A 12,907-nucleotide genomic window follows, 5' to 3' on the forward strand; every position below is an offset into this window, starting at 1 on the left:
TGGATTTGCCTATTCTGGACATTTCATAAAATGGAGTCATGCAGCATGTAGTCCTTTATGTTTGGCTTCTTTCACTTAGCATGTTTTTTTTAAAATCTGTTTTTTATTTTTATTTTTATTTTTAAATTCTACATCCAATGTGGGGCCTGAACTCATGACCCTGAGATCGAGAGTCACATGCTCTACCAACTAAGCCAGCCAGGTGCCCCTTTCATGTAGCATGTTTCTAAGGCTCATCCATGTTATAACATACACTAGTACTTCATTCCTTCTGACAGCTGAATAATGTTCCATTGTATGGACATGCCATGTGTTAGTTTAAGCCTTCATATTATTTCAAGCACATAACACGTAGTAAATGCTTAGAACCTGGTTGTCTTGTCACCTAGTGCCTTGGGGTTCAGGGCACAGCCTAAATCGTGTTCCATCCCAGGTGGAATAGTATCCGAGGAAGAAGCCCAAGCTATGAATACCCACCCGGATGCAGTCTGGTCCTGGGCCTCTCTTTGCCTGCCATGCACAGAGCCGCCTTGACCTTCCGTACACGAGTCTCAGAAACCTCAGGTTCCCTGTTCTCTCTCTCCAGCCACACACAACCTGGTAAGTGGTTCTAGTTCCCAGTCCCTCTCATCTGCCCTCTTCACTTAATCCATGGTTTTAGTTCTCCTCTGGACCCGTTTCCTTAAACTGTCCAATCACTTTGTGTTTAGGACTTTTGTTACAGCATGTGTTTGTGTATATTATATTAATTATCTATTGCTGCATAACAGCTCATCCCCAAACTGAACAGCTTTACAATCAATATTCTTTTTTTTTTAAGATTTATTTATTTATATTAGAGCGAGCAGGGGGAGGGCAGAGGGAGAGAGAGAGAGAAGGCGGGAGAAAGGGAGAGAAGCAGACTCCCCACTGAGCGCAGAGCCCAATGTGGGGCTCGATCTCACAACCCTGATATCATGACCTGAGCCAAAACCAAGAGTCAGATGCTCAATGGACTGAGCCACCCAGGTGCCCCTATAATCAGTATTCTTATCACACATGGTTTCTGCCAAGCAGCTCAGCTGTGTGGTTCTGGCTCAGAGTTTTTCCTGAGGTTGAAGTCAAACTGTCAGCTGGGACTATACTCACTGGACATCTTGCCTGGAGCTGACGGATTCCATTCCAAGGGGCTCACCCACCTGCCTGGCAAGTTAGTGCTGGTTGTTGGTGGGAGGCCTTCGTTACCTGCCGCATGGACCTCTCCATAGGGCTGCTTGATGGTCCATACAACATCATGACTGGCTTCCCCAGAGGGAGTGATGGAAGCACGAACAAGGAGGAGGTCACAATGTTTTTTGTGAAGTACCCTTGGAACTCAGACTGTCATTTCTGTAATATCCTGTTGATTACACAGATCAGTCCTGTTTAGTGTGGGAGGGGACTACATACGGGTGCAAATGCGGGAGGAGTCAGCCTACTGCATTGGGCCACTGTCACCAAATCAGCCCCACCTCTGGATTACTACCGCCTATTGCATCTGCTTTCAGACTAGCGTCACCAGGTGAAGGTTTGCAGCTTGAAGTTCCTCATTTGAATACCACCAAAGCAGGAACTGTAAATTCATCCTCACGGAGAAAAATGGTCCTTCTCACGCTCAGGTTGACCTGTCCGCCTGCACCTACCTAAAGCCCCATCCCTTCCCAGTTCAGGAAAATCCCCTCTGCTTGCTCCATACCTTTGCCCTCCCCTGTCTGGTGACTAATGCCTCCCTTGACTTCCAACATCTCCTAGAGAACATCTGTTTGCCATGGACTTTGGACATTCCATCTGACTCAACCCTCTGATGTTTATGTACTTTTAATTTCTATGACTTAGCATAGCTGACTCACCACTGCCGGGTGCATATTTTGCTTCCCTCTCTGATTGGTGGTTCAGTTTTCATGTAGCCTGGTATCACACTAACACGCCCCAGCAACTGCAGCTTTGCACTCTCCCCAGATTTATTCCTTTGAAATGTTCACATTTACCCAGATCATCCACTAAAACAACAGCAATAAACAAGCAAACAACAAAAAAAATCTCTCTCTCTGGCTACCTGAATAATTTCTCACCCCTTCCCCCTGTCCCCTGTCCCTCCCCACTTCTCTCTTCTCTTCTCCTTTCCTGTCAGTCCTCTAAAATGAGCTATCTAGGGGCACTCTCAGTTGGTTCCTGGGATCAAGCCCAGTATTGGGCTCTGTGCTCAGCATGGAGTCTGCTGAAGATTCTCTCTCCCTCTCCCTCTCTACCCACTCACACTCTAAATAGATACATAAATAAAATAAATAAATAAAATGAGCTATCTTTTTTTTTTTTTTTAAGAGAGAGAGCGCTTGTGAGCTTGGTGGAGGGGGGGAAGTGATAGCCCATGAAGAGTGATGTTGAGATGCCTAAATCTTTTTGGGGTACAGTAGATGAAAGGATTAAAAGAGTCAAAAAAGGGGAGAGGGGACACCTGGCTGGCTCAGTTGGTGGAGGATGCGACTCTTGATCTGAGTGTTGTGAGTTAGAGCCCCACGTTGGGTGTAAAGATTACTTAAAAAAAAAAGATTCAGAAAAGTGGATCCGTTATGTTAGGCCAGCAGAAGACCCACCCAGGGATTAGGCTCAGAGGAATCCCATTTATCAGGGCTATCAGGAGTGCACTGGTGAGAGGGATGCTGACATCACTAAGAAGCTCGGTGGTGCTTTCCCTGTAGGACATAACTGATGGAAGGAGGGGCTGTCCTAGGACTTGGCTCACTGATAGGGATGGGGATGATAGGACCCTGATGTAATATACCCCACATGATGGCCCTTAACTACAGAAGTCAGGGGTTTGTAAATTCAGAGTAGCAGCCAGTGGTCCCGACCAGTGGCAAGTTTCAGAGATTTTGAACAGAACAGAATTTCCCTAGGAGGAAAGTAGATGGGTAGCCAGTGAAATACTGCTTCCCATGTATTATCCAAAAAGAACAAGGATTAATAAGCAGGACAGTGAGGAAGACAGTCATCCCAATAAAAGTTCACAATTCCTTGCCCAGTTTCCATTCCTGAACCTGTGTTCAGACATAGAAACCAGGGACCAAAAATGTGGCCAGGTCCCCAGGGAGAAGGACCTAAACACTATGGCAAGAATGAACTGTAATAGTTGCTCCAATCCTTCCCCAAAGAGATCTCAACATGTATATGGATGGCAGAACACTGGGGAAAGGGAATGTGAGAAGGTGGAGGAACCGTAGAGTATCCTCCAAACTGGGAAGGCACTTTGAGACCAAAACATGCAGCAGGCAACTCCATATGGTTCACACAGAGTTTTATTCTGGTGACTTATGGACGGGGGGTCGGGCTGGTGACGATCCGAGGCTAAGCAGCTATTCTCTGCAAAGATTTAATTCATGGATTTTATAAAGAGAGGGGATGTGAGAGAGAGCATAGCGGTAGGATAAAAATGTATACATTAACATGATTAATTACTAACAGTAGTTATCCTCCTGGTATCTCTGTACTTCAGGAGGGGAATATTACGTAACCAATTGTCTTGTCTCTCTGTTAGTGAGCTGGGGACCGTGACAGATCTCCCAGTGCTCTCTCTGCAGGATGTGATCACAGAAATGTACCTCATTTTATAGGGGGCTAGGAACAAGTGGTGCTGGACTGGCCATTGAGCTGACATAGTTAAGATGGCGGGCCAAAGATAGAGTCACTCTGGCCATACCAGACATTTGGATGACTGTTGTGTACTAGGTCATAGGTCAACTGATACCCTGAGACCTGAAGGCCCCCTTGTTAGAATGAGGGCAAATGGATTCCTGAAAAGAACCAACTCATGGTGAGTCTTCTGGGTCTATGGACTCACTGGTTGTCATTTCCCTCATCCCTAAATGTGTAGTTGCGACTGACATTCCTGGAAGTTGGACTAACCCTCACATTACTTCCTTGTCCTGTAGCATACGGGTTATCACAGTAGAGAAGGCCAAATGGAAGCAGCTGACGCCACACCTGACCCCCCCAGGCCAATATCGTATCCATAAAATAGCATTGCATTCCAGGAGTGGGGGGGCAGAGATTAGTGGCACTCTAAGATATTGCAAAGATGAAGAAATGTTGCTATCTCTGTTTAACTGGCCAGTGTTGACCCTGCAGCCACTGGATGGACCCTAGAAAATGACCACAGACTACTGGGAGGAAGTAATCTCGGTCAATACCAGCTGTGTCAGACATGATGTCTCAACTGGAGCAGAGCTCTGCAGCCTCAGGTATGTGGTTTGTGGCCACTGATTTGGCAAATGCATTCTTCACATCCCATTCAGGAAAGAGGATCAGATGTAGCTCATATTCCCAGGGTGGCTCAGTCAGTTAAGCTTCTAACTCCTGGTTTCAGCTCAGATTGTGATCTCAGGGTCATGAGATTGAGCTCCATGTGGGGCTCCGCACTCTTTGTGGAGTCTGCTCCAGGATTCTCTCTCTCCTTCTGCCCCTCCCTCTGCTCACGAGTGCTCTCTGTCTCACTCAAATAAATAAATAAGTAAAAATGTTAAAAAAGAGAAATAGTTCATATTCCCACAGAATGGATAACAAGCATTTACCGTTTGCCATAGGGCTATGTTCACTCTTCAGTCTGCTGTCGTGATACAGTCAGAAGAGAACTAGAGCATTTGGACTTCCCACGTAACATCACGTTGACCCATTACATGGATGATATTGTGCTGCTTGGGCAGGATGATCCTACAAAGATTTGGTGACCTGCCACTTCACCAAAGATTCTAGAAGTCTGATGGTCAGCAGCATGCTGGGACATTTCCTTCTAAGTAAAAGACAAGTTGTTGCATCTCCTATCCCTTACTGGAAAGAAGGAAGCCCAAAGCCTGTTAGGAATCTTTGGATTCTCGAGGAAACACATTCCACACCTAAGAACAATCCTGCTGCCCAAGCACTGGGTTCCATGAAAAGCTGTTGGCTGTGAGTGGACCCAGAGCAGGAAGTAGCTTCACAGTAGGTCCAGGCTGTGATACAAACAGCCCTTCCATTTGAATTGTGTAATCTAGCAGAGCCTCTAGTGTTGGGGGAGTCAGTGATGGAATAAATGTGGCATTTAATGCAAGTCCCAGTAGAAGAATCACAATGTAGATCCCTGGGATTATGGAACAAGCTCATGCCAACTGTGGTGAAGAATTACACTCCTTCAGAAAAGCAGCTCCTAGCTTGGCACTGGGCCCTGGAATAGGATGTGTCCAATAGGACACATCAAGTCATAAAGTCAGGCAGGCCTAGCATTAAAGCCATCATAAGATGACACCGGTATCTCTGGGACTGAGCACAAGCAGGACCAGAGGGTACAGGCAAGATGCAAGAGTCCATAGTGCTCATAGCCCACATGTCCATGTCACTCACTGTGCTTGTCCCTGCACCCCTGCCCTAGCTTACATCTATGGTCGTATGAGGAGGTCCCACATAACCAGTAAGGAGGAAGGAAAAGCCCAAGCTGAGGGTTATGAATGAACATCTCAGGATGCAGTGCAAGCTGAAAATGGTGGCTGTAGTATAGTCTCACTTGGGGGGAGGTCTTGAAAAACAGTGGTGGAGGAAAATCTCACCAGTGGGAAGAGCTTTGAGATGTGCACCTGGTCATCCACTTAGTTTGGAAGAAGAATGGCCCAAAGTTAGAACATCTGTGTGCTCATGAGCAGTGATGTGGCTGGCGGGTGGAGCATCAGAAAGAAAGACGTTGGAAAATCGGAGGCAAGAAAATCTGGAATAGAAGTATGTGGATGAACATATAGGAGTGGACACAAATGGGGTGTCATTTGTGTCACATGTTAAGGCCCATGAGTATCTATTACAAAAGATGTGCCAACTAGACAAAATAACTTGACCAATTAACCTAGGCAATCTTTGTCAGAGCCCCCTCTACCCTCACTGTTGCATATGGGTACCTGAACGAAGAAACTATGGTGGCAGAGATGGAGGGGAGACAAAAACCTAACAGCATGGATGGTCATTTACTAAAATATAGCTACTGCTCCTACTGAATGTCTAATCTGCCAGCCATAAAGACCAACGCAAAGCTGTCTTCCTTCAGGAGACCAAGGGGATGCTTGGTGACCTGCTGACTACACTGGGCCCCTTTTCTCCTGGAAGGGTCAGCTCTCACAGGAACAGACACTCATTCCAGGTATGTGGTTGCCTTTCCTGGCTGCAGGGACTCAATAGCACCATTCTCTGGGGGCTTAAATATCACCTGGTCTACACACATGGGATTTCACATAGCTTTGCATCTGACCAGAAGACCCTCTTTATGGCACAGAAGGTTGGGGAGTGGGCCCATGAACCTGGGGCCCACTGATCACATTACATACCTCACCAACCCAGAAGCTGCCGGATAGGTCAAGTATTGGAATGGCCAATAAAGATGCAGTTGAAGCTTCAGTATGGAGGCAATACACTGCAGTGATGATGTTTCCCCCAGGCCATCATGGTGTATGCCTTCAATCAGACAACTTAGTATGATGCTGTGTCCCCAACAGAAAGAATCCATGGGTTGGGAAACAATAAGTGGAATCCATGAGTGGCCCCAGGTAGCATCATTCCAGTGACCCAGTGGGCTTCTTTTTCCCTACAACTCTGGGCTCTACAGAGTGGGCACGTTCTTACCTGGGGCACAGCAAAGTTCCCATTGGACTACAAGTTATGGTTACTACCAAGCGCTTTGGCCTCCTAATGGTCAGAGACTAGAAGGTAAGATAAAGAATCCCTGCCTTATCAGAGGTCATTGACCCCATCAGTGGGAGGAGCTAGGGCAGCTGTTAGACAGTGGGGACAGACAGGGGTCTGTGTGGATTCTGGTGACTTTTCTGGGTGTCAGTTGGCACTCTTTTGCCCAACTGTGACTGTGAATGAAGACAAGAACAGTAACCGTGGCCTGAGAAGGTCCTTGGACCCCTTAGGCACTGGGCCTTGGGGTACTCACCCAGGGAAGCTAAGATGGGAGCTGAGGATGAGGAGAATTAAAATGGATAGTGGTGGGGAGCTATGATGAGGACCATTGTAGTGACAGAGGCTAGAGTTCATCCCATGAAGTTCCCTCTTCTAAGTTTCCTTTCAGGGTCAGTGGCCCCTGAGAGCCCCGAGGGAGCTGTTCCCTGAGTATGGATGGAGAAATAGAATCACGCGTTGTACAGGGTGGACTAGAGCGGACACAGTGTGTCACTCAGACGCCCCCGTCGAGTCAGGGCTTGCTGCCCAACTGCAAGAAGACATGTTTAGCTGAGAGCCTCCAGTTTTAGCTCCTTCAGGATCTGCTTGTGCTAACTCTCTCTCTTTGACTCAACTAAATAAAATCTTAAAAAGAGAGAGAGAGAGACCATGCTCCTCCAACTGAGCCAGCCAGGCACTCCCATTCTGAAGAATTTCTAAGTTGACAATCAAGTTGTATCATTTAAACAAAACCCTATCTGATCAATGACCCATTTATTTTACTTGGGAGAGTGTTGGGAGGAAACCTTTTTCCTCTTCCAACTTGGATACAGTGGTTGGAGATCTGCAAATTAACTGACAACAGACAGATTAACAGGAGAAAAGACAAGGTTTATTTTCACTTTGGGAGGTGGGGGGAGCTCCCAGTAATGGAAAAGTCCTGGAACAGCCAAACTTTATATACCTCAATTTAACAAAAGAGTTTATTTTGGGGCTTCAATGGGAGAGTATAGAAGGTTCTGTTGGGCTTTCTGATGTTAATGGAATGGGCAGCCTGTCTCTACCAGGCAGCTGAATTAGCAGGAAGCTCCCTTTGAAGGGGGTTAATGGTAGCTGTCAGGAGGCTCCACTTTGAGATAAGAGAATTTCAGATAACATTTCTTTATGCATTTTATGTAGCTCGAATGTTTTCACTTAAAAATAGTCTTTATACCGACCCTGGGGGTCCAAGAGGGTCTCCACAAGGGGTAAGGCCTTGTCCAAACATCTAAAGAGGGGAACCCACCTGTGATCTTGGCAAACGTCTAAGCCATTTGCTGTTGGGAATTAAGTGGTACCTGCGGCACCCCTGTTACCGATCGCAGGCAAGAAAGTGTCAAGAAGTGTTTCTAATAAAAGCAATTGAAAAGGCAAAAGAAAAAAAAAAAAAAAGAAAAAAAAAAGAAAAGAAGAGGAAGAGCAAGCACCGCTGTTTTTAAGAAGGCGTGGTGCTGGGGGAGAAAATGCACATCGGTTCTGGCCGGGTGGACCACCATCTGGGGCGCGAGGGCCAGATATGGAGAACCTCGGGTAGCATCCAGGTTCCACCTTGATGGCTGTTTGCTCGAGTTACTTCCTCAAGTACAGATTGAGGATAATAGTATCTAACCCTTTGGAGTCGCTGACAAGATTCGCATATTGCGGAGGTAGGGCGCCCAGCTCCGCACGAGCGCTCGCTAGAGTCTGTGCTTTCCCGGAATGGGTGGGGTGGAGAACAGAAACCTCCTCAAGGGGGCTCCCAAGACTAGCGTCATTCGTCACTTGGGCTGGCTTATAAAAACTCCACCAGAGCCCCAGATCAGTTTTAGTTTCTCTTCTTTCGGAAGAAGCCTCGTCGAGCCCAGCTGGGGAACGTCACCCTCACGGAGCCCAGAAGCGTGCGAGGGTTCGGGCGGGTGCTGCGGTGGCCCGCAGTTCTGCGAGCGCCGTTCGCTTTCTTTCCATTCGGCTGCCGTCGCGGCTGACTTGCAGTCTGGCACGGGGATCGGGTCGGTGAGTTCTGGCCTCTCGACCCGGGGCCGAGCGGGAAAGCGAAACCGCTGGATTCAGCTAACGGCGGCAAGGAGCGCGCGCTCGCTGGCCCGGGGCGTGCCTGGCCGAGCACCGCCCGCGCTCGCCCCCGGACTCCTGTAAGTTTCGATTCTCCCCGGAGCAGAGTCCCGCGCCCCGGCCGGCTAGCGCAGCGCGCCATGGCGGACCCGGAGGTGTGCTGCTTCATCACCAAAATCCTGTGCGCCCACGGGGGCCGCATGGCCTTGGACGCGCTGCTCAAAGAGATCGCGCTCTCCGAGGGGCAGCTCCGCGAGGTGCTGGAGGCTGCTGGGCCGGACCGCTTCGTGCTGTTGGAGACCGGCGACAGGGAAGGGGTCACCAGGTCCGTGGTGGCCACCACCCGCGCCCGGGTCTGCCGTCGCAAGTTCTGCCAGAGACCCTGCGAAGACCTGCACCTCTGCAAGCTCAACCTGCTGGGTCGGTGCAACTATTCGCAGTCGGAGCGGTGAGTGCGCGGAGAGGGAGGGGTGGCGGCTGCCCAGGGCCGGGATCTAGGAGCACTGTCAGGGCTGCTGCTCCGCGAGGAGCGCGCCCTCGGGGGTGGGGGGGCTCGTACCTCCAGCTTCGCGCCTCTGCTTCTGCGGGAGAGCCCCTGCTCCGCCAGCGCTTCTGCTCCCGGCGGTTCCTTGCGCCCAGAGCCTCCAGACCTGTCCTCGAATTTGGTTAACTCCATATCGCCCCGGGGAAGACCACGATTAACTCTCCACCCCCGGAGGAATACAGCTCTTTTGGGTCAGCCTGGGTCTAGAGCATTTCGAGGCAGGTTTGAGAACGAAGGAAAATGCCTCCACTGTGTGGAATCTTGAGTCTTTCGCTCCCTGCTACCGTCGTCCCCAGGCCGGTTGCGCCCTCCGCACCTGGATTGTCTGTGCCGTAGCGAGCTGGCCCTGCCCTTGGCCCTCCATTCCTAGCCGTCTCCATGCTCCTCATTATCACTTTTCTGATCTCCGACGCTAGTCCGCACCACCTGACCAGAATGCACCTCGTCAAGGTTACGGGTGAGGTAGTGTCCTCTGCCAGCACTCCTGCCCCAAGGTCTCCGTGGTTTCTTGAGCTGGTGACTGCCCGATCTTGGGACCACTTTGAAAGAGTGCGCCCTCTCTCTCAGGCAGCTGCTCCTGGGTTTCCACTTGTTCATTTTTTGCCTCCTAAATATAGTGTGCCCCGAGGTGTGGGTTAAGCCATTTGACCTGTCTTCCCAGTCTCTCCCTAAGAGAGCTCACTCCCTTGGGTTCAGCTGTCACATCTACAAAGATGGCTTCCATGTGTATATCGGCTGCCTCCGCCTTCCTGCTACATCTGGATTCTTTCTCTCTCAGTGTCCGGGCAACATCTGTACCTGAATAGGCTGCCAGTCAGTCACACTCATCTTCTTTCCTCCAGGGCAGGGGCTTTGGCATTGCCCCAAGCCCTTCTTCACCCTTCACAATACCTTCATCACCAAGCCTTTTTCTTGAAAGCTCCTATCCTCTTCCTGCTTGGTTACCCATTCCATCCCGCTTCTGATTGAATGCTTGGTCAATTAGTGAATGATTCCCTCTGACCATAGTCTTTCTCCCCGTCTTTTCTGTCCCTGTGCACTTTTGCTGAATTATTTTTCTTGTTATACCACTTTTCATCCTTGGCCCCTCCTTAAAAACTTTTAAGTGGTGTCTTGGTGTCCAAAATGGTGGCCATCAATCTTTTGATCTTGTGCTTGTTAGCAAAAACCTTTGGATTACCCACCCCCATTATGTGTAGTAAAGCATTCAAAAGACCGGTGTTTTAAATGGATGAAGTAGAGGAGATAATATTTAAAACAATTTTTTTTAACGACAAACTTAAAATTTTTAAAAAGTGCTGAATGTGCGCCATTATTAAAAAAAAATACTTATTGAATATGTTGTGAGGCCCCAGTTTGAAAGTCTATTTCTAAGTTTTGGTAAATTATAAATGAGTATAGAGGGAATCCTCAAAGTCACAGCGACCCAGGAAATCTGGGCAGAGGAAAGGAGGGCAGGGGATGGAGGATAGAAAGGGAAGGAACATTCTGGTACTATACTGAGTAACAACAGAGTTGGAAGGATTTATCTTTTTTTTTTTTTTTTTTTTTGGTGCTTTTCTGTTCTGTTACTAAAAATTCTTCAACTAGTGTTGGCTTTTAGTTTTAAATACATATATCTTTTATGTTTTAATTTTTTTACTCTAGATATTTTCAAAATATACTAAAGTAGAGAAAAGAGAATGATGAACTGCTATGTACCCATCATTTCAATTCAACAGTTTTCAAAATATGGCCAGTCTTGTTTCATTTATTTCCCCCTCCCCATCCCTGTCCCTAGTTCCTAACGTGTTATCTTAAACCAAATCCCAGAAATTATGTGTTCCATAAATTCTTTAGTATATCTAAAGGGTAAGGAGTCTATTTTATTAATGTAACCACAGTACAACAAGCACGAGTTTTTCCAGTTACAATTTTAATATAATCTAATATACAGTTGGCATTCAAATTTCCCTGATTGTCTTATAACAGGACTTGCATTTTCAGGAAGAAACCTGCAGAGACATAATCCGTGATTCTTTAAATATGTTACATATCCAATATATTTAGAACCTTTCAATTTCTTATATACAATATGCTTAGACACTTTCATTTAGTTTTGTTTTGTTTTAGAAACTTCAGTTTTTTTGTTTTATAAATATTATTATGGTATTTTTATGTGTGTGGTTTGAAACATCAAAACCATTTTTTTTTTAAGATTTTATTTATTTATTTGACAGAGAGACACAGCCAGCGAGAGAGGGAACACAAGCAGGGGGAGTGGGAGAGGAAGAAGCAGGCTCCTAGCGGAGAAGCCTGATGTGGGGCTCGATCCCAGAATGCTGGGATCACGCCCTTTCTGGGATCACGCCCTGAGCCGAAGGCAGATGATTAACGACTGCGCCACCCAGGCACCCCCATCAAAACCATTTTTAAACTCCTAAATTGGGTTGTTAACCAGCATTTTTATGTATTTTAAAAGGGGAGATTTAATACAGGGATAATTTGGTCTATTCAAATTTGGATGGATCCTTTGGGGAATTCATTGAAGTCTTTTTTTTTTTTTTCCCCTTTTAGTGAAGTGACAAATTCTTCTTACATTTATTGGTCTAGTTGTATTTTTTATTTCCTTTTTCATCACTTTTGAATTAGAGAATTACAAATTTTTAATCCATTAAAGTGTATTGTGTCCTCATAATAGGGCCCTTGGGAGAAATTTTTTTTGACTCAAAACCTAGAAAATATGTTTTTTTCCCCAAGTATGTTTTAAAAATATTCCCCCCTTCTTAGAAATTTATAAAATCTTCTAAAAAGAAGTCTAAGGACTTTCTTTGTGGATTACAGGTTAATGGGATCTGTTGACCAGTTGATACTCATATCAATTGCCTGAGGTCAGTTTGCATTTTGCTGGACTTACAAAATTTCTTTTATATTGCTTTCTGTAAAAATTCCTTTATATTCATAGATAGGACTTCTATCTATCCTGCAGTTCTAGTCTTTCTTACATTGCTTTTATTATTATTTTTTTAAATATTTTATTTATTCATTAGAGAGTGAGAGCACAAGGAGGGGAGCGGCAGGCAGAGGGAGAGGGAGAAGAAGGCTCCCTGCACAGCAGGGAAGCCTAATGCGGGGACTCCATCCCAGGACATTGGGATCATGACCTGAGCCACCCAGGCGCCCCTCTTACATTGCTTTTAGCTGTGCACGTTAGTCAACAGTGCTTGCTTCAATGTGGGGTATTCACCTGTTCTCGTACATCGGTTTGGATGTTTCTGTTTGCTTTGCCGAAATATATGCCCACACATGAAGTTCTAATCCCAGTTCTGATGCAAACAATAACTACCATTTATCGAACAAATAATTATGTATCAAGCACTATGGTAAGCACTTTAGAGATGGTATCCAAGATAGTCTTTACCATGGCTCCTGAGGTAGATATTCTAAATCCCGTTTTAGTATAAGGCAACTCAGGCCCAGAGCTGTTTAGAAATTTACTGAAGGCCACAGAGCAGATAGCTGGCAGAGTTGTTGAACCCAGATCCATCTGCATGATTTCTTAACTAGCTACTTCTGTGGTGAGGTAGCTGTGTGTAGGAGCTT

At 46.7% G+C, this 12,907-nt stretch overlaps 1 protein-coding gene across 1 annotated transcript in view; it reads left to right on the forward strand.

Moving 5' to 3' along the window:
• The first annotated feature begins 8,414 nt into the window (after positions 1–8,414).
• ZC3HAV1 (zinc finger CCCH-type containing, antiviral 1) overlaps positions 8,415–12,907 on the forward strand; it is a 59,781-nt gene continuing 55,288 nt past the window's right edge. Inside the window, exon 1 of the mRNA XM_008697373.2 lies at positions 8,415–9,229. Within this exon, the coding sequence (XP_008695595.1) occupies positions 8,922–9,229 (308 nt within the window). The 5' untranslated portion in view covers positions 8,415–8,921. The remainder of the gene's footprint in view (positions 9,230–12,907) is intronic.

Source organism: Ursus maritimus, unplaced genomic scaffold (genome assembly GCF_017311325.1).
Source record: "Ursus maritimus isolate PB19 unplaced genomic scaffold, ASM1731132v1 scaffold_3, whole genome shotgun sequence".
Taxonomy (NCBI): Eukaryota; Metazoa; Chordata; class Mammalia; order Carnivora; family Ursidae; genus Ursus; species Ursus maritimus.